Here is a 22045-nt window from a genome sequence, read left to right on the forward strand (position 1 = left end):
GCCTTTGGTGTAGAGTTGAAGTCGGAAGTTTACATACACTTAGGCTGGAGTCATTAAAACTTGTTTTTCAAACAATCCATTTCTTGTTAACAAACTATAGTTTTGGCAAGTCGGTTAGGACATCTACTTTGTGCATGACACAAGTATTTTTTTTCCAACAATTGTATACAGACAGATTATTTCACTTAAAATTCCCTGTATCACAATTCCAGTAGGTCGACATACACTAACTTGACTGTGCCTTGAAACAGATTGGAAAATTACAGAAAATGATGTCATGGCTTTAGAAGCTAATTGACATCATTTGAGTCAATTGGAGGTGTACCTGTGGATGTATTTCAAGGCCTACCTTCAAACTCAGTGCCTCTTTGCTTGACATCATGGGAAAATCAAAAGAAATCAGCCAAGAACTCAGAAAAATATGTAGACCTCCACAAGTCTGGTTCATCCTTGGAAGCAATTTCCAAACGCCTGAAGGTACCACGTTCATCTGTACAAACAATAGTACGCAAGTATAAACACAATGGGACCACACAGCCATCATACCGCTTAGGAACGATACGCGTTCTGTCTCCTAGAGATGAAGATACTTTCGTGTGAAAAGTGAAAATCAAACCCAAAACAACAGCAAAGGATCTTGTGAAGATGCTGGAGGAAACAGGTACAAAAGTATCTATATCCACAGTAAAAAGTGTCCTATATTGACATAACGTGAAAGGCCGCTCAGCAAGGAAGAAGCCACTGCTCCAAAACTGCTATAAAAAAGCCAGACTATGGTTTGCAACTGCACATGGGGACAAAGACCGTAATTTTTGGAGAAATGTCCTCTGGTCTGATGAAACAAAAAATAGAACTGTTTGGCCATAATAACCATCATTATGTTTGGAGGAAAAAGGGGGAGGCTTGCAAGCTGACCAACACCATCCCAACCATGAAGCACGGGGGTGGCAGCATCATGTTGTGGGGGTGCTTTGCTACAGGAGGGACTGGTGCACTTCACAAAATAGATGTCAGCATGGGGGAGGAAAATTGTGGATATTTTGACGCAACATCTCAGGACCTCAGTCAGGAAGTTAAAGCTTGGTAGTTAATGGGTCTTCCAAATGGACAATGACACCAAGGATACTTCCAAAGTTGTGGCAAAATGGCTTAAGGACAACAAAGTCAAGGTATTGGAGTGGCCATCACAAAGCCCTGACCTCATTCCTATAGAAAATCTGTGGGCAGAACTAAAACGTGCGAGCAAGGAGGCCTACAAACCTGACTCAGTTACACCAGCTCTGTCAGGAGGAATGGGCCAAAATTCACCCAACTTATTGTGGGAAGCTTGTGGAAGACTACCCAAAATGTTTAACCCAAGTTAAACAAAAGGCAATGCTACCAATTACTAATTGGTTGTATGTAAACTTCTGACCGTCTGGGAATGTGATGAAAGAAATCAAATCTGAAATAAATAAAAGCTGAAATAAGTCATTCTCTCTACTATTATTCTGACATTTCACATTTTTAAAATCAAGTGGTAATCCTAACTGACCTAAGACAGGGAATATTTACTCTGATTTAATGTCAGGAATTGTTAAATTGAGTTTAATTATTTGGCTAAGGTGTATGTTTTTTTTAAACAAAGCGGGTGTAGCAGTGTAGATGTTGTTCTCCCGTGTAAATGTGTTTTTTTTCTGTCTTTATTTGAAATCGCTCTAGTTTGAGACTTATCTCCCTCACCAACTTTAAGCATCAGCTATCTGAGCAGCTTACCAATCGCTGCAGCTGTACACAGCCCATCTGTAAACAGCCCATCCAACTACCTCATCCCCATATTGATTTGATTTACTTTTCTGCTATTTTGCACACCAGTATTTCTACTTGCACATCATCATCTGCACATCTGTCACTCCACTGTTAACTTGCTAAATTGTAATTACTTCACTACTATGGCCTATTTATTGCCTTACCTCCTTACGACATTTGCACACACTGTATATAGACATTTCTATTGTGTTATTGACTGTATGTTTGTTTATTCCATGTATAACTGTTGTGTTGTTTGTGTCGCAAGGCTTTGCTTTATCTTGGCCAGATCACAGTTGTAAATGAGAACTTGTTCTCAACTGGCCTACCTGGTTAAATAAAGGTGAAATTAAATAGATATGTAAACTTCCGACTTCAACTGTATTAAGTGTAATGAAGACAACCCCAAAAGCACATTTTGCTTCAATAAAAAAGAATGCTTTATTAAAATTTCAATTGAGACCACACACAGCTGAAAATGAACTCTAATTCCTCATTTGTCTCAATCTAGTAAAGTCCCCCCCATCTCATTTTCTTCATAACAGCTACTCCGCCTTACTGCCCAAACCACTAATAGTTCAGTTGACACACAGGGGATGAAAGAACTAATGCATTAAAGAGTCAAAGGACGCGCACATGATGACACATATAGAAGTAGGACTAGTCTACCTGGCCTGCACACAAATGTAGGCCTATAAATGTGCCCATTTGGGGATGTCTGATAGTATTTCTGATTATCTTAACTCACCACCACTAATGAGCTGTGGAGCTTCTCAAAGTGCGGAGGTCAAACTATGTGCGGAGGTCAAAATCATAAAAAACGATCTTCCAAATCTATTATTTTCTAATGTAGATTACTTCTCCTTGCCATGATCATTTACCAGATGATAAGACAAGACGTGAAAAATAAAGTTTTTCTAACATATGATGGGGATCCCTGGGTAGCCGATTTTCCTAGGAGGGTGTTCCTGGGTCACCGGTTTTCCTGGGAGGGGGGTCCCTGGGTCACCGGTTTTTCTGGGAATGGATCCCAGGGTTGCCGGTTTTCCTAGGAGGGGGTTCCTGGGTCACCGTTTTTTCTGGGAATGGATCCCTGGGTTGCCGGTTTTCCTAGGAGGGGGTTCCTGGGTCACCGTTTTTTCTGGGAATGGATCCCTGGGTTGCCGGTTTTCCTAGGAGGGGGTTCCTGGGTCACCGGTTTTCCTGGGAGGGGATCCCTGGGTTGCCGGTTTTCCTAGGAAGGGGTTCCTGGGTCAGACAGTATACAGCGGTCTGACTTCCCGCCCGGGTTTTTGATGACTCTAGTAGCCACCTCTCCGGCCCCCGAGGTGGTGACTACCCCCCTCCTCCTGCATACGGCTTCCCGGCCTATGGAAGTCCCCCACCAGGCCAGCCTTCTGCCCCCTACCCCTCTGGTCCCCATGGTCCTCCATACCCCATTGGGACCTACCCAGGCCAGCCTCACCTTGTGGTCCAACACCAGGGTATCACGCCCAGCCCACAATACCACCCATGCCCCGCATCACTACTCCTACAATGCCAACCAGTGCACTGTGCGGTAAGCCTGAACCCTCCTCTCTCACCTGGCTGGGGCTTATTCTGAGCTTTCTCTTACTCCCGAATAAGCTCTTTTGCACAGATTAATATGAATCCTTGATACTTAAGTTTATACTTGAGTAGTTGCTCACCAGTCTTGTGTTCTGATGATGTTAATGATAATGTCATTAATGAGGTTTCTGCTGATGTCACAGGCGATGGGGAGGGGTTTGCGGAAGGCCGTTTCAACAGTCTGAAAGTGCGACATGCCTTCATACGAAAGGTGAGACAGCACAACAAGCAAGCACACACACAAACACAAGGTGATATAATTAAACAATAAGGCACGAGGGGTGTGGTACTGTAAATGGCCAATATACCACAGCTAAAGGCTGTTCTTACTGTATGCACGACGCAACGCGGAGTGCCTGGATACAGCCCTCAGCCGTGGTATATTGACCATATACCACAAGACCCTGAGGTGGCATATTGCTATTATACATTGGTTACAAATGTAATTAGAGAAGTAAAAAATATATGTGTTGTCATACCTGTGGTATACGGTCTGATATACCACGGCTGTCAGCCAAACAGCATTCAGGGCTCGAACCACCCAGTTTATAATATAGTATAATATTGTCTCTTTCTCTTAGGTGTATATGATTCTGGCATCTCAGCTACTCATCACTGTCACACTCGTTGCAGTGCTTGTGTTTCTATGACTGTGGTATGTCTGTATATTAGTGGTTTTGTGTTACTGCACACGTGTGTTGAACTGAGTTACTCTTCTCTGCAGTGACTCTGTAAAGCGGTTTGTGATCAGAAACCCAGCCGTCTACTGGTTGTCATTGTAAGTACTATCCCTTTGTACTGACCTATGTTTTTACAGTGTTGTTGGATTGACAGCTGTGCTGGCCTATGTCTTGGCTGTGCTGTTTGATTGACAGCTGTGTTGACCTATGCCTTTGTAGCACTGTGTATATCGTCATTCACATTCTGCCGGTCTGCCGTAAAGCACCCATGTGAGTCTCTTTCTTAAAGAACATCACCTCTAGAAGATGACAATAAAGTTGACCACAAAATTAATAATAGTTTACAATATAGTTGACAATAGAGTTTTATTGTATTAATGTGCTGTTCTTAACGTAGCAACTCGCCTGTCTTTAGGAGGAAATTCCCACGGAAAGTCCTCCAGCTGCCCACCTTTCTGTACTGGTCCAGGCTAGTCTATAGTCTACAATGGTATTTACTGGTCAATGATGGACTTTGGTGGTTTGTGCTGGCCTGCTGTGGTTTATATTGATCTGTGTTTTCTGTTGCACAGACACTGGCCATGTCCTACTGTACATGACAGGGACCATATCCAGGTGAGACAGACACACACAGTGTGGTAGTCATGTCTGTCTGTCGCCGTGTGTGCGTCTCTGCTCTGTGTGTAGTTTCTATGATACTAAAGCAGTGCTTCTGGCTCTGGGCATCGCGGTCATCATCACCACAGTATTCTACTTCCAGACCAAGGTAAGAGGTGCCACCAACCTCTTGTGGTGTGTGCGTATGTGTGTGGACCTCACCTCATGCACAAGCCTATTTTGTGTACTGGGGGTCGTTGTCATGGTGGCAGGCATCATCACAGTCATTGTGCTCTCCTTCACATATGTGAGCTTGCACTTTAGACACCACGTGTTTGATATCATTCCAATGACTATTCCAGCCATTATTATGGGCCGTCCTCCCCTCACCAGCCTCCACTGATGCCGAGTCATGTTTTTATTCTATTACCGTTACTATTGTACTGAGGATAAAACACAGGTAGATGTAGTACAAACAGAACCACTTAAACTGTATCAGCATGTGTTTCTTCCTATAACATATACAATATGTATAATATATGTCTGATATATTGAGGTTTGTACTGATGGTATTTCTGATACATTGTTGTTTGTATTGATGTTGTGTTGCTAGTGGGATATATTTAAGCAATAAGGCGAAGCGGGGGGGGGGGGGGGTATATGGACAATATACCACAGCTAAGGGCTGTTCTTAAGCATGACACAAAGCGGTGTGCCTGGACACAGCTCTTAGCCATGGTATATTGGCCATATAACACAAACCCCCCGAGGTGCCTTATTGCTATAATAAACTGGTTACCAACGTAATTAGAGCAGTAAAAATACATGTTGTCATACTCGTGGTATACAGTCTCATTCCAAAGCTGTCAGCCAATCAGCATTCAGGGCTCTAACCACCCCGTTTATAATAGCAGTTTTACTGTCGTTATTTATATATTACTGCCATTGTAATGGCGATTCCCATTCAAAAGTCACTGTCACAAGAGAAAGCCGCCCGTAACGTGTCAGTCAAGAATCAGCTTTCCAAACGGTAAAGTTCCCATATACTGCACATACACAATAGAAATAGCTCCTAAACACATATTCCTCTTCAAAAGGTACAGAGGGAAGCATACAATAAGCTGTATCTGTGATATATGGTAAGAACCTCTCACCTGTGCGAACCCTTCCTGGTTACCTATATACATGTGACCCATGACCCCAAAATAAAGTGCCCTCTATTGTGAATATAATGACCACAGGAAAAGGAGGGCCAAGCATGCCTCCATTCTCAACCACAAGTTACCGGTGGCCGAAAACACAATCGCAGCGGGACGAACGAGTGACGAATTTCCGGGAAAGGGCAGTCCGTTTAAAAATGAATTCTTTCCTCCCTCGCCCTGCAAGTGGAAACGTGTCTGACACGTCATCAGAAGTGTCCACTTCATTCGAGGGCTTTATGATGTGTCTGTTAAGTGTTTGGAATGCAGCCCAGACATTCCTGTGGCTGCTGAAGCTCATCGGTGCAGCCCACAGATGATTCCCCTGGAAACAATGAGCTGGGAATAGTGAGGTACTTTCCGAAAAAAAAGGGTGTCTGCTAGGGGCAACCCTGCAGTGTAAAAAAAAAAAAAGCTTCTATTTACATTCTGCTTATGAATACATTTCAAACTACTTTTGGATTACAATGGGATTTTAAGGCTCATATAAACTGTCCTGCTTAATATGATGTTTATGTCATCATCGCAAATCAACTGCACTATACTTAAACACTTCCACCAGTAAAATGGCTCTTTGGCTAGCTTTTGCTACAGCCTATATCAATGAGCTTTAGCATTCTAGCTAACAACTGCTGCATTCAAAAGTTAATTGGCAAAGATCACAACCAAATAGAATCTCAGCGATTGTTCAAAGCAAGAATCAAAACATTCTTGTAAAAGCGCATGAGAACCCCAAAAAGATATTTTGTTTAGAAGTAATAACGTAAATCTAGATTATGTTGAAATGGGCGCAAATGGCAACTGCTTTCTTACCGCTGCCAAGAGTCACGCACATCTGTGTCTTGTACTGGGGAAAGGGTCTATACACCCCAGATATCAATCATGCTCTGAGACACGGATGAAGAGGAAACGTCAAAGTAGAGACAGGTTTTTATTTTTACTTCTTCTTCTGTGGATTTCATATGGTGGCTGGCAACCAACTTTAAGGGGCATTACCGGCACCGACTGGAGTGTGGACCAGAGACAATGAAGGCTCTTATACCCCTCTGTTACTCCTCAAATCTAATGGCAATCGCTCCCTTTCACATATTTCTGGCACTGAAATAGAACGTGTTCCAATGTCTCCTTCCTGACAATGATCACACCTCCCAGTCGGATGGTTCACCACCACTTTCAATGCACTATTTAGCCTTGTATGTCCCAGTCTCAGCCTTGTGACTACACTTTCCTCCCTTCTCTCTCGGCCTGAGGACCTCCCTGCCCCCACCTGGATCTCATACAGGTGTCTTCCCTTACTCTCCCTGTTCCACAACTCTTATACAGGTGTCTTCCCTTACTCTCCCTGTTCCACAACTCTTATACAGGTGTCTTCCCTTACTCTCCCTGTTCCACAACTCTTATACAGGTGTCTTCCCTTACTCTCCCTGTTCCACAACTCTTATACAGGTGTCTTCCCTTATTCTCCCTGTTCCACAACTATTGCCACTTACTTTTAACCACTGTTATTATTCATCCATTTAGCTTCCGCTTTACTAAATGACAATTCCAGCTCAACATCAGGATGTTTACGAGCCTGATTGGCAATAATATCCACTTCCTCATTCTCCTCTACTCCCACATGAGCTGGTACCCAGAGGGAACATCACAAATATCCCCATCCGTTTCACCCTATACAAACACTGTAAAACTTCATACAATACACCCCACCCCGTCTGCTCGGAGACACATGAATTTAAGCTCATCAGTGCTGCACAGGAGTAAGAGCAGATGACTACTCTGTCTGGCCTCACCTCCTCCACCCACTCTGGATAAATGATCCGCTGCTATTTTTGTATTTCCTTTTACTCTGCATGTCTGATGCTTTTCTATGATTTAAACATAGGTAACGACAAGGTAATCATGAGCGAAAGCTCTGGGCTGATTGGCGTGATTTTGATACGCCGTTAGGTAATGGTCTCGTCTTAGTGGTGCCATCTTACAGATGTAAATTCATTTTCATGTAAATGCAATGTCTGTTTCTGATGTACATGATACCACATACAGGGTACCTATTATAGCATTGTGAAATGTTTAGCCTAATTGTCAGGTACTGGCTTGAACATACAGTTCTAGGCTCAAATGTGTTTAGAACCCTCAGAACAGAACATTGGATGACATAGCAGAACACTGAGAAAAGGCCCAAATTCACACCTCAAAGCATTAATAGACAAGCTTCTTTTCTACCACATGAGAAGAATGGACGTTTTAGACTATTGATGTTAAACGATTGACTGTTGAGAGAAATCCACATGGGAACACAGTTTGCAGGGTGTACTTACTGATGCATGTTTTGAAAAATCTGGAAAGAAAAGGCCCGTTGCACGTAGCAGAGTGACATGGCCAGCGTTTCTCCCGACAAAGGTCATGACATAGGAAGAACTCTGGATCCTATACTGATCCACGCAGACAGTCGATTCATATACATTCTTGTAGGTGCGAACACTGAGCAAAGTAGTACGGGTGTCTCTCAACAACTGTTTCCAATCCGTATACATCAGTCTCTTTTTAAGGCTTCGTCAGTCCAACGGCAGACGAGGCAGTGAACACACACGCACACATTCACTCAAGCACACACACATCTTCTCAATGTAGTTGGGATCAGTCCAGTCTGTGGTTGCGGTAGCGACTGCCCTCGTATTCTCCTTCATTGGACCGGTTCATCCGCTGGCGAATCCTCAGCTGCTTCAGGCGGTTCTTATCCACCTCTCTCTTGGTCAGGATGAATCCTATTATTCCTGCAGGGAGACCGACCATCCTATAGAGAGGGCAAAGAGAGGGGGAGAGAATGGGAACTTACCAAGGGTGTTATTCACCTGAATACAATAGTACATTGTCAGCTGTTTCTCTACAACAGAAATCTGATGATAAACCACGTTAGAGAACAGAGGGTCTCTCACCAGGCATATCCGATGTTTATCATGGGGTTCTTGGCCTTTCTCGTGGGGATGTACTCTGGTCCCTGCTCCTCCTCTTCCTCCTCAGTCTCTTTCTTTTGCTCTTTCTGCGTGTCAGTCGTTTTCTGCTGATCGGTGCTTCTTGGCTGTTCTGTTTTGGTGCTGATCAGTGTCGACCTGGTGGTGGTCAGTGGCTGGTAGAGTCGGGTGAGACACCGGGGAGGAATGCACCTCAGAGCCTGTAACTTGACCGGGCACCTCTGTGTCCATAATGACCGGCCTGGAATCTGACACAAACCTAAAACAGTGAGAGTATTGGTCAGGTCAAATAATTATAGCCTTCGGAGTCAGCTGCCTCAGGATCTGTGGGTTAAGAGATGTTGACGATGCGTACGACACTTTTTTTTATTTAAATGAGACGATGTCTTTTCATCCTTATTGGGTGAACCGTTTAGAAATTATAGCACTCTTTGTACATAGCCAGCCCCCCCATTTAGGGGACCAAAAGTATTGGGACAAATTAATTTGTGTATTAAAATAGTAAAAATATTAGTATTTGGTCCCATATTCATAGCACGCAATGACTATTCAAAGTGCTGAAACAGAGACAAAACAACATTTGTCAATGTCCCAATAGTTTTGGAGCTCACTGACAATCTTGTGAGCGTGCATAGAGTCAGTGCAAGATAGTCTGGGTAACCAATAATTATCTACTTAGCATTCATGAATTTTTAGCAGTCTTATAGCTTTTTCCCCCGAGCCGTCTCAGAACCTGTTGGTTCGAGAGACGATGCTTCTATACTGTTTAACGAAAGGTGGCAGAGTGAACAGTCTATGTTTAGGGTGGCTGGAGTCGTTGGCAATTCTTCGGGCCTTCCTCTGACACCTCCTGATATAGTGGTCCTGCATGGCAGGGAGCTCGACCCAGTGATGTACAGGGCTGTCCACACTACCTTCTGTAGCAATTTGCGGTGCATTTGCCATATTAAGAGGTGATGGAGCCAGCCAAGATGCGCTCAATGGTGCAGCTGTAGGACCTTTTCAGGATTCGAGGGCCCATGGCAAATCTTTTCAGCCCCTTGCTTACCCAGGTGGGAGAGGGCAGTGTGAAGTGCAATTGTTAATTAATTACAGTGCTACAGGGCGATAGTCATTTAGGCAGGTTACCTTGGAGTTATTGGGAACAGGGACAATGGTGGTCAGCTTGAAACATTATGGGATTACAGACTGGAACAAGGAGAGATTGAAAATGTCAGTGAAGACACTTGCCAGCTGGTCTGCACTTGCTTTGAGAACGCGCCCTGGTATTTCGTCAGGCCCGGCAGCCTTGCGAGTGTTAAACTGTTAAATAGTTTTACTCACATCAGTCACGAAGAGCGAGATCACGCAGTCATTGTAAGTCGCTCTGGATAAGAGCGTCTGCTAAATGACTTAAATGTAAATGTCATCCGGAACAACAGGGGTTTTCACACAAGACTCAGTGTTGTATTCCTCGAAGCGAGCATAACAAGTATTTAGCTCATTTGGGAGTTCTGCATCACTGGGCATCTGATGGTTAGGTTTCCACTTGTAATCCGTTGTCATCTGCAAGCCCTGCCACATATGACTAGTGTCGGAGCCGGTGTAATAGGATTCCAACTTCCTCCTATATTGTCCTTTTGCATGTTTGATGTCCCGTCAGAGGTCGTAACGGGCTTTCTTGTATGCGTCCGTGTCCTGCTCCTTGTAAGCGGTAGCTCTAGCCTTTAGCCAAAGGGGGATATTGCCTGTAATCCATGGTTTTCGGTTTGGATACGTTCGTATAGTCACTGTGGGGATGACGTCATCTATGCACTTATTGATGTAGCCTGTGACTGATGTGGTAAACTCCACAATGCTATCGGGTGAACCCAGGTGTTAAGAAGCGTGCTTTTGGCAGGTCATGTATCGGAGGACGCATGACTCGACCTTCGGCTCTCCCGAGCCCGTTGGAGAGTTGCAGCAATGAGACAAGATCGCAATTGGATATCACGAAACTGGGGAGAAGAATTGGGTTCAAATAAATAAATAAAAGCAGGATAATAAGAGTTGTGATCAAATTTGCCGAAGGGAGGACCTTGTATGCATTTCTGTGGGTAGAATAAAAGTCTTCTAGAGTTTTAGCGCCCCTCGTGGCGCAGGAGCCGTGTTGCTAAAAGTGATGTCGAAAAGTTTTAAGTCCTCCCCGCGTTAATGTCTCCACCTGCAAGAAATGCTGCCTCTGGGTGAGCGGTTTCTTTGTTTGTTTATGACCCCAGGCAGTTCGTTAAGTGCCAAAAGTGGTGTTGGCTTGCGGAGGGATGTAGACAGCCGTGATAATTACAGATGAGAACTCTCTTGGCAGATAATGAAACAATGGAATGAACAAGGGAACAGCTGAGTCGGATTTGAAGTCCAAATCGAGGTTAGTAACTGTCGATTCTTTGTGGGTCTGTGTAATGTGAGGGAAATTTGCATCTCTAATATGGTCATACATTTGGCAGGAGGTTAGGAAGTGCAGCTCAGTTTCCACCAAATTTTGTGGGCAGTGGGCACATATGCCTGTCTTCTCTCTCGGTCTGCCTACGGTGAACTGTCAATAGCAAAGCTAAGCTCACTGAGTCCGTACATGGTCAAAGTCTTCCTTCATTTTGGGTCAGTCACAGTGGTCAGGTATTCTGCCACTGTGTACTCTCTGTTTAGGGCCAAATAGCATTCCAGTTGGCTTTGTTTTTTTAGTTAGCTCTTTCCAATGTGTCAAGTAATTATCTTTTTGTTTTCTCATGATTTGGTTGGGTCTAATGGTGTTGCTGTCCTGGGGCTCTGTAGGGTCTGCTTGTGTTTGTGAACAGAGCCCCAGGACCAGCTTGCTGAGGGGACTCTTATTTAGGTTAATCTCTCTGTATGCGATGGCTTTGTTATGGAAGGTTTGGGAATCACTTCCTTTTAGGTGGTTGTAGATTTTAACAACTCTTTCTCTGGATTTTGATCATTAGCGGGTATTGTTCTAATTCTGCTACGTGTGCATTATTTGGTGTTTTACTTTGCACACAGAGGATGTTTTTGCAGAATTCTGCACGCAGAGTCTCCATTTGGTGTTTGTCCCATTTTGTGAATTCTTGGTTGGTGAGAGGACCCCAGACCCATATAATTAGGAATTTGAATGCTAGAAAGGACATGAACCTTCTTATGATGGTCAAAAGGTCAGCCATGTTGGTCAACCATGATTTGTCAGTGCTGTGATAATCTTCACTGTATCTTATCTTCACTGTATCTTATCTTCACTGTATCTTATCTTCACTGTATCTTATCTTCACTGTATCTTATCTTCACTGTATCTTATCTTCACTGTATCTTATCTTCACTGTATCTTATCTTCACTGTATCTTATCTTCACTGTATGTGTATTAACTAGCTTGCCAGACAGTTTGAGGAAGGATTCCATTATATATATATTTTTCTAATTAACTGCCAATATGCCAACATTCCATTCAAACAATCCAGTCAATCCACTGGCTGAACTCAGTTGATGATAGGATTTAGACAAGTTGTACATGCACCAAGTACTGATATTGTATCATATAATAGCACTCACAGCTTTCCAAGAAACCAACCAAGACATTTATGGTCTGTTCACATATACAGCATTTTAAAAGCTATACAGACAATTGGTATAGAACCCATGTATACTGTATTTATAATTATATAACAATATTTAAGACTGGTTTTGATTTTCTCCCTGACCAAGATAGCTACCATTTTGGCTCCATTACGGAAATGTTAAGGTTTATGATATCTCCTCTAGTAATTGTATAAGATCTCTATGCCCAGACCTCAGGTGGAGGGCAATCGGTATATATCTCCTCTAGTAATTGTATAAGATCTCTATGCCCAGACCTCAGGTGGAGGGCAATCGGTATATATCCCCTCAAGTAATTGTATAAGATCTCTATGCCCAGACCTCAGGTGGAGGGCAATCGGTATATATCCCCTCAAGTAATTGTATAAGATCTCTATGCCCAGACCTCAGGTGGAGGGCAATCGGTATATATCCCCTCAAGTAATTGTATAAGATCTCTATGCCCAGACCTCAGGTGGAGGGCAATCGGTATATATCCCCTCAAGTAATTGTATAAGATCTCTATGCCCAGACCTCAGGTGGAGGGCGGTATATATCCCCTCAAGGTATATATGCCCAGACCCCTCGATATATAAGTAATTGTATAAGATCTCTATGCCCAGACCTCAGGTGGAGGGCAATCGGTATATATCCCCTCAAGTAATTGTATAAGATCTCTATGCCCAGACCTCAGGTGGAGGGCAATCGGTATATATCCCCTCAAGTAATTGTATAAGATCTCTATGCCCAGACCTCAGGTGGTATATATCCCCTCAAGTAATTGTATAAGGCCCAGACCTCAGGTGGAGGGCGGTATATATCCCCTCAAGTAATTGTATAAGATCTCTATGCCCAGACCTCAGGTGGAGGGCATATCAAGTAATTGTATAAGATCTCTATGCCCCCCTCAAGTAATTGTATAAGATCTCTATGCCCAGACCTCAGGTGGAGGGCAATCGGTATATATCCCCTCAAGTAATTGTATAAGATCTCTATGCCCAGACCTCAGGTGGAGGGCAATCGATATATATCCCCTCAAGTAATTGTATAAGATCTCTATGCCCAGACCTCAGGTGGAGGGCAATCGGTATATATCTCCTCTAGTAATTGTATAGGCTCTCTATGCCCAGACCTCAGGTGGAGGGCAATCGATATATATCCCCTCAAGTAATTGTATAAGATCTCTATGCCCAGACCTCAGGTAGAGGGCAATCGGTATATATCCCCTCAAGTAATTGTATAAGATCTCTATGCCCAGACCTCAGGTAGAGGGCAATCGGTATATATCCCCTCAAGTAATTGTATAAGATCTCTATGCCCTGACCTCAGGTAGAGGGCAATCGGTATATATCCCCTCAAGTAATTGTATAAGATCTCTATGCCCTGACCTCAGGTAGAGGGCAATCGGTATATATCCCCTCAAGTAATTGTATAAGATCTCTATGCCCTGACCTCAGGTGGAGGGCAATCGGTATATATCCCCTCAAGTAATTGTATAAGATCTCTATGCCCAGACCTCAGGTAGAGGGCAATCGGTTCTATAACTGACTGAAGTATTTTTTGCCACATCCTAATTGGGATGTCGAATTTAATGTTCCTTTTTGACGGCGTAGAAGGCCCTTCTTTCCTTGTCTCTCAAATCGTTCATAGCTTCGTGGTGTTGTTTTCAAACCACCAGACAAGGAGATGAACATCTTAGCCCCTAAAAACTGCTGACTCCCTCTGTTTATGAGTTATGTCGAAATAAAGGTGGTTTTAAGCTGTCCAGAGTAAACATACCTTTAAACATCACCGACCTCGCAAGCTTCCTACAGGGCGCCGCCATCTTGTTACGTAAAAGTGGACTCGGCTTGGGCGTGCACAAAGCCTCATTCATGCGTTCTACGGCACTCTGCTGCCACCTAGCGGACGATCCACCGATAGATATGCCAGCCAGTGTCATTTGGATTAGTATATTTATCAGAAGATGCGTTAAATCATTATCTTTGGCTATACTCATTCATTACAATCATATCAACTCCAACAAGGTATAAATGTGATCCCACTCCACCCAGGTTAATAACATTTGCTAAATGTTTACTGTAGGGGTGTCAAATTCATTTGGAACTTGGGGCCGCATTCTGTCTTCAAAGAGCTCCAGAGGGCCATACTGAAAATGTGTCATATTTCCTCGCTGTAAAACTTTGCTAAAGAGTCCTCTATTCATCCTTTTCGGATTTTTCAATTCTACCCGACTGTCTTGCTTTCATTTCAGTGATTATTAGTGAGCTGGACAGTCAAGAAACTGCATGAATGTAGGCCCATTATAATTTCTACAGTTTCATTTTGGTTTTGGAAATTTTGAAGTATATTGCGTTAGTGTTCCCCGAAACATCACTGGCGACAAGGAGGCCATAAACAACATCAAACATTTATTTCAAACATTATTCTTCTTAGGTTTTTTGGGAAGCAGATTTCCACATGCTTACAACAGTTATTTCATTTTTTGTTTCGTTTTATACAAAACATATGCATCAAAAGGGTAGACTTTAATTTGTGTGTATTCTTTTACACATACATTTAACATGGGAGGTAAAACCATGCTAGTCAGGATTAACATCATGTTAACTGAGGAGACCCACAAACAGCCATACGCCAGTTAACGCTCTGGAGAAATCAGAGCAACATATTTACATTATTCACCTGGCTACAACAATACAAAATAAAAGGCTTAAAACAGGGTAGAGTCGTTTAAAAACTCTATAAAGCAGCAATACAATTAAAACATGACAAATGTTGTGCATGTAATTACGCTGACCAACATTCAACAAAAAACAACTTCACGGAGTCTTGAATTGGAGTCCAACGTAAAAGTTCTAGAAAGAGGCGATTGAGAAGGAGGGGGAAAGTGCTAGGGAGGGAGTTGGAGGGGATGAGTCTAGTCCTTCCAGAGTGTAGTTGAGGTTGACGACCAGAACCTCTTCCTGTGCCTCCGCCTCTGACCCGTTCAGCCTCCCCCGAGACAGCTCTATCAGGATATGATCCTAGAGATGGAGAGGAGAGAAGAAAAACAGTAATAGTAAAGTCTGTTGGACATTAAAGGTTTGTAAAGGTGTTATTACTCCGACTCAACGCAGCAATGGGTGTGTTCGTGTGTTCTCACGTGGTGCACTAGTCTGTGCAGGACTTTCTCTATCAGGCTCTTCTTGTGGATCAGTTCCTCCTCTGAGTCAATCTCTGACTCCATCTCCTTCAGATACCAGTTGATTACGGCACTCTTCTTCAACTCCTCTTCCTCCTCGGCTGCGCACACAGGCAAACAGTTAACCGCTGCGTAACACACGGCCCACATGTAGAATGTGTGCGTTTCGGGTGCCTTTACCCTCCTCGGCCCTGCGGAGATGCAGCACCAGCAGGCTGGAGATGCGGCGGTACTCTGGGAAGGTCAGACGCAGCGGCGGCGGCTTGGGGTCAGAGTGGCCGCTCACAACGTCGGTGTGTCCGTCGACTGGTGCCGCGGTTAGTTCCGTCGGAGTGGCCGTTCATTCTATCGGCGTGCTCGTTAACCAGGCCGTTTACGCCATTCACTCCGTTGGGAACGTCACGACCTGCAGAGAGACGGAGACGTTTCAGTACATGTAAATATCTGGAGTAAAGCGGCAGTAGTACTAGTGGTTGTGCGAGTGTTTGTGTACCGTTCTCTCCCTCCTCCTCCTCCATCTCCTGTTCTAGATTGACGTCAGGCGTCTCCACTCTGATGATGGACTTATTCAGCAGGCGGAATGCCTCCTTCACGTGCTTAGGCTGGACCTGCCGGGTACAACAAATAACACACACAGAACACCCTACACACTTTATTAGCACGCAATCTATGACAAACCGACAGAGCAAACTTGATCAATCCTTCAGGACCAAACAACGAAACGCAGGTTGAGAGCGGTGTGCGCCTAAGTTCTTGGTACGTTGGGTATAGGTTGTGTGACCTCTAACCTCGTCGCAGCAGTGCATGCGGGCCATGCCCTCAGAGAGGCGGATCATGCTCTCCAGCTGCCGCACCGTGATTCGCCAGGCCGACATGGCCACGCCTCCAGAGCCGTCGCGCTGACGCAGCAGTTTGTACTGCTCCACGAGGAACTCCTCAGACTCACCAGAGATCTACGCACCAACACAAATTCAGCCGCATCAGTCCTACTCCATTGGAATTGGGCATAAGCCCTATCACAGCACAGAAACACGGAAACACAGACATGGGATATGTTTACATGCATTCAATAGTACGATTTATTGTGAATACTCAGATTAATATAATACTTCAATTAAAACAGTTACATGGACGGATCTGAAACCAGGCTACATTTTGCGAACTCACTTCACTGGCGCGAATGAGAAGCTCGCGCCAGCACACGCCAGCACACGCTAGCACACACTAACACACGCTAGCACACGATAGCCCACGCTAGCACACGCCAGCACATGCTAGCACACCGCAGGTCCAACACACCGCTGGATCTCCTATTAAGGTGTTTACACGTCCTAACATTGCGAAAAGATTGCTTAAAAATCGTGGTGTTTTTAAATCGCCGTATGCCTACTTCAATTATGACCGGTCACCGGCCACATCATTTACATTTACATTTAAGTCATTTAGCAGACGCTCTTATCCAGAGCGACTTACAAATTGGTGCGTTCACCTTATGACATCCAGTGGAACAGCCACTTTACAATAGTGCATCTAATTCTTTTAAGGGGGGGGGGGGGGTGAGAAGGATTACTTTATCCTATCCTAGGTATTCCTTAAAGAGGTGGGGTTTCAGGTGTCTCCGGAAGGTGGTGATTGACTCCGCTGTCCTGGCGTCGTGAGGGAGTTTGTTCCACCATTGGGGGGGCCAGAGCAGCGAACAGTTTTGACTGGGCTGAGTGGGAACTGTACTTCCTCAGTGGTAGGGAGGCGAGCAGGCCAGAGGTGGATGAACGCAGTGCCCTTGTTTGGGTGTAGGGCCTGATCAGAGCCTGGAGGTACTGAGGTGCCGTTCCCCTCACAGCTCCGTAGGCAAGCACCATGGTCTTGTAGCGGATGCGAGCTTCAACTGGAAGCCAGTGGAGAGCGGAGGAGCGGGGTGACGTGAGAGAACTTGGGAATGTTGAACACCAGACGGGCTGCGGCGTTCTGGATGAGTTGTAGGGGTTTAATGGCACATCATGATGATGATGATGCAAAATGGATCATATGATAATCAGAGTAAGGTGTTTACATGACTAATGCCATAAATCAGCTTAATATCTAATTATTAGAGTGCATGTAAATATACTCAGTGTGGAAATCCTTAACACACACACACAGCACTTACCTTGGGTTTGAACTGTCGGGCGAGGAGCAGGTATCTTCTGATCTCATCCAGAGAGTGGTATTCACTTTGTATGTTGTCTACCTCACTTGCTTTGGAAATGTTAACACATGTTTCCCATGCCAATAAAGCCCTTGAATTGAATTGAGTAGAGTCTGTCTACTGAGTTCTCAATGCGAGAGTGCAGATCCACGATACGCCTGGCTATGGCATAGTCTGTCACCTACACACACACATTTCCATTAGTAATTATACACACACCATGCTTCACATACACACAAATGTTCTCTCTCTCTCTCTCTCTTGAGAGAGGGGGGAGACAGCGGGTATCAGTGGCGACCCGCCATTCAGGGCAGGTGGCGCAGAGCCCCACCGGGTTTTGGGACCCACATTTTTAGCAAAAAAATAAATCAAACGATATATAAATACATGAATGTACAGTAGCTTTGATTGGACTCATCGTGGCAACATCTTATTTCCACTTATTTCTTCGCTAGCAGTCATCATCGTGAATCAAGTCTACTGGCAAGTCCTTTTTAATCCTCGTCATATGAAGAGAAAATATAACACGCATTGGTGCTCATCGGCCGTTGGACATAAACATTAGGACATTACACTACAAGTTGGAAATTGCAAATTCAACAATGAGTGGTTTGGAAGAAATCGGTGACAGTGGCTAACCGCAAGCATTGCGACTGGGAAGTCAAGACTGGGAAAATACGTTTTGAACAGCCATCCAACTCGGGAATTGTAAATCTTTTTGATGACAACATTTGCCAACGAAGGACCGCCGCCGCGCACAACAAAGGTGTGTCTTAAAATGTCTTCCATGCTGCTGCATGAACGATGTCATTGGCCAGGGACATAAGTCAGCCATGTGGTTTTAAAAGGCAGTAAACGAGGCTGCATGAACGATGTCATTGGCCAGGGACATAGTCAGCCATGTTGTTTTAAAAGGCAGTAAACGAGGCTGCATGAACGATGTCATTGGCCAGGGACATAGTCAGCCATGTTGTTTTAAAAGCAGTAAACGAGGCTGCATGAACAATGTCATTGGCCAGAGACATAGTCAGCCATGTGGTTTTAAAAGGCAGTAAATGAGGCTGCATGAACGATGTCATTGGCCAGGGACATAGTCAGCCATGTTGTTTTAAAAGGCAGTAAACGAGGCTGAATGAACCGTTGCCCTGCCAGACAAGGTCTGTGCTGTTTTAAAAGGCAGTAAAGGGCTGAATGAACAATGTCATTGGCCAGGGACATAGTCAGCCATGTTGTTTTAAAAGGCAGAGGCTGAATGAACCGTTGCCCTGCCAGACAAGGTCTGTGCTGAAAAGAAAGCTCTGCTGTTGGGACAGACTGTAGGCCCTAACACATTTGTGGGCACCGCTTGTCGCCGTTATAGTGCAATTAAGGTATTGTTTAGTGTTGTGTTGTGTTGTGCAGTGGCTTTGTTTTGAGATCTACAATCACCACTGGTGGGTATAGGGAGATGTGGAGGTGATTTTGTGTGAGGGTTAGACATGCATTGTGTAAATTTAATAGGGGTGTAGTGTGCAAGTATGTGGTTGTGTGAGCTATAGGGTGGAGGGATTTTTGACATAGGAGTGTATAGTGTGTAGGGGTCTTACTTGAGGAACGGGCTCTTGGCGGTCGAGGGGTCTCCTACGATGCAGACGTTCACATCTCCTCTGAGAGATGTTCCCTCCATGGTGGTTTTGGGAACACCCCCGAACAACATCAGCAGGATGCCACGCTTCACCTCGTCATTACCTACACACACACACACACACACACACACACACACACACACACACACACACACACACACACACACACACACACACACACACACACACACACACACACACACACACACACACACACACACACACACACACACACACACACACACACACACACACACACACACACACACACACACACACACACACACACACACACACACACACACACACACACACACACACAAACAGTTGTATTACTCGTATGCATGCCATTTTCATGTATACCTGATGTATAAAGCTATTAGAGGACTCGTATTTTTTTTATTTCATCTTTATTTAACCAGGTAGGCAAGTTGAGAACAAGTTCTCATTTACAATTGCGACCTGGCCAAGATAAAGCAAAGCAGTTCGACACATACAACAACACAGAGTTACACAAGGAGTAAAACAAACATACAATCAATAATACAGTAGAAAAATAAGTCTATATACAATGTGAGCAAATGAGGTGAGATAAGGGAGGTAAAGGCAAAAAAAGGACATGGTGGCGAAGTAAATACAATATAGCAAGTAAAACACTGGAATGGTAGATTTGCAATGGAAGAATGTGCAAAGTAGAAATAGAAATAATGGGGTGCAAAGGAGCAAATTAAATAAATACAGTAGGGGAAGAGGTAGTTGTTTGGGCTAAATTATAGATAGGCTATGTACAGGTGCAGTGATCTGTGAGCTGCTCTGACAGCTGGTGCTTAAAGCTAGTGAGGGAGATAAGTGTTTCCAGTTTCATAGATTTTTGTAGTTCACTCCAGTCATTGGCAGCAGAGAACTGTATGAGGCTATACCGACTGTGTGCACATCTTAACCAACTTCAACGTGCTTGTTAGCTAGCTAGCTAGCTTGCTAGGTTTTAACAGTTCCAAAAGCGTTTAAAGATGCGAGGTGGGGGGGGGGGGGGGGCACTTCCAGCACTGGGGAACATCCCGCGCGCCCCACCCAAGTCCCACATCTATTTCTCCCACCCAAGCCCCACATCTATTTCTATGGGAATAAGCACTGTTCATGGCACAAGCTGTTCACACCCCTCGTTGGTGGAGAGAATTTTGCCGTTTTAAAGCTAATCTTGCAATTCTATACATTTTGCCATGTCTAATGTGATATGAGTGACAAAATAAATTACAATATCTATGGGCTAAAAACCTAAATGGAAAAACGTTAACTGACATGGGCTAGTTCATTTGGGCATTTCTGACAAGTTATAAATAGCTGTCTTAGGTATAAAATGACTAACATGAGAAGAGGAACTGACGATGCACTACCCAATTTGTCACACGCGCCAAATACAACAGGTTACAGTGAAATGCTTACTTACAAGCCCTTAACCAACAATGCAGTTAAGAAAAAATGAACACAAAATGTAATTAAAAATAAGAAAAAAAGTAACAAATAATTAAAGAGCAGCAGTAACTAAACAATAGCGAGGTTATATACAGGGAGCACTGGTACAGAGTCCATGTGCGGGGGTACCAGTTAGTCGAGGTAATTGAGGTAATATGTAGGTTGAGTTATTAAAGTGACTATGCATAGATAATAAACAGAGAGTAGCAGCAGCGTAAAAGACGGGGGCAATGCAAATAGTCTGGGTAGCCATTTGATTAGATGTTCAGGAGTCTTATGGCTTGGGGGTAGAAGCTGTTAAGAAGCCTCTTGGACCTAGACTTGGCGCTCTGGTACAGCTTGCCGTGCGGTAGCAGAGAGAACAGTCTATGACTAGAGTGGCTGGAGTCAGGCAGTGATGCAATCCGTCAGGATGCTCTCGATGGTGCAGCTGTAGAACCTTTTAAGGATCTGGGGACCCATGCCAAATCTTTTCAGTCTCCTGAGGGGGAATAGGCTATGTCATGCCCTCTTCAGGACTGTTTTGGTGTGCTTGGACCATGTTAGTTTGCTGGTGATGTGGACACCAAGGAACTTGAAGCTCTCAACCTGCTCCACTACAGCCCCTTCGATGAGAATGGAGGCGTGTTTGGTCATCCTTTTCCTGTAGTCCACAATCATCAACTTTGTCTTGATCACGTTGAGGGAGAGGTTGTTGTCCTGGCACCACACGGCCAGGTCTCTGACCTCCTCCCTATAGACTGTCTCGTCGTTGTCGGTGATCAGGCCTACCACTGTTGTGTCATTGGCAAACTTAATGATGGTGTGAATTTCAAAATTGAATCCATGTACTTTCTACTGCTACAACTTTTAAGAATAAGTTTAAAGCCAGACTAAGTTACTTTAAAAAAACACACACACACACACACACACACACACACACACACACACACACACACACACACACACACACACACACACACACACACACACACACACACACACACACACACACACACACACACACACACACACACACACAGTTTTGGTGTTTTTGTTTATTTAGACTATTTTCTGCATTCTATAATAATAGTGAAGACATCAAAACTATGAAATAACAAATATGGAATCAAGTAGTAACCAAAAAAGTGTTAAACAAATCAAAATATTTATATTTGAGA

General features: G+C 44.1%; 1 protein-coding gene and 1 pseudogene across 1 annotated transcript; both read right to left on the reverse strand.

The window, feature by feature from the left end:
* Positions 1–6771: 6771 nt before the first annotated feature.
* On the reverse strand, positions 6772–14282 carry si:ch73-71c20.5 (DUF4748 domain-containing protein). Its single transcript, XM_046359311.1, has 3 exons — positions 14201–14282; positions 8809–9103; positions 6772–8666 (listed from the first exon to the last, which is right to left on the reverse strand). Exons 1-3 carry the CDS (start codon positions 14244–14246, stop codon positions 8510–8512), a joined length of 498 nt encoding a protein of 165 aa, XP_046215267.1. The 5' UTR covers positions 14247–14282; the 3' UTR covers positions 6772–8509.
* Positions 14283–14930: 648 nt separating this feature from the next.
* On the reverse strand, positions 14931–18205 carry LOC124040643 (annotated as a pseudogene).
* Positions 18206–22045: the final 3840 nt, after the last annotated feature.

This window comes from Oncorhynchus gorbuscha, linkage group LG08 (genome assembly GCF_021184085.1).
Source record: "Oncorhynchus gorbuscha isolate QuinsamMale2020 ecotype Even-year linkage group LG08, OgorEven_v1.0, whole genome shotgun sequence".
Classification (NCBI taxonomy): Eukaryota; Metazoa; Chordata; class Actinopteri; order Salmoniformes; family Salmonidae; genus Oncorhynchus; species Oncorhynchus gorbuscha.

What these genes read in the sequence shown, in the direction of transcription:
- si:ch73-71c20.5 (XM_046359311.1), bottom strand. Translation starts at nt 14,246, where the DNA reads ATGGCGGCGCCCTGTAGGAAGCTTGCGAGGTCGGTGATGTTTAAAG. An exon ending in GAGGTCGGTGATGTTTAAAG is followed by an intron (nt 9,104 to 14,200) that starts GTATGTTTACTC and finishes TCACTGTTTTAG; the next exon opens with GTTTGTGTCAGATTCCAGGC. An exon ending in ATAAACATCGGATATGCCTG is followed by an intron (nt 8,667 to 8,808) that starts GTGAGAGACCCT and finishes CCCTCTCTATAG; the next exon opens with GATGGTCGGTCTCCCTGCAG.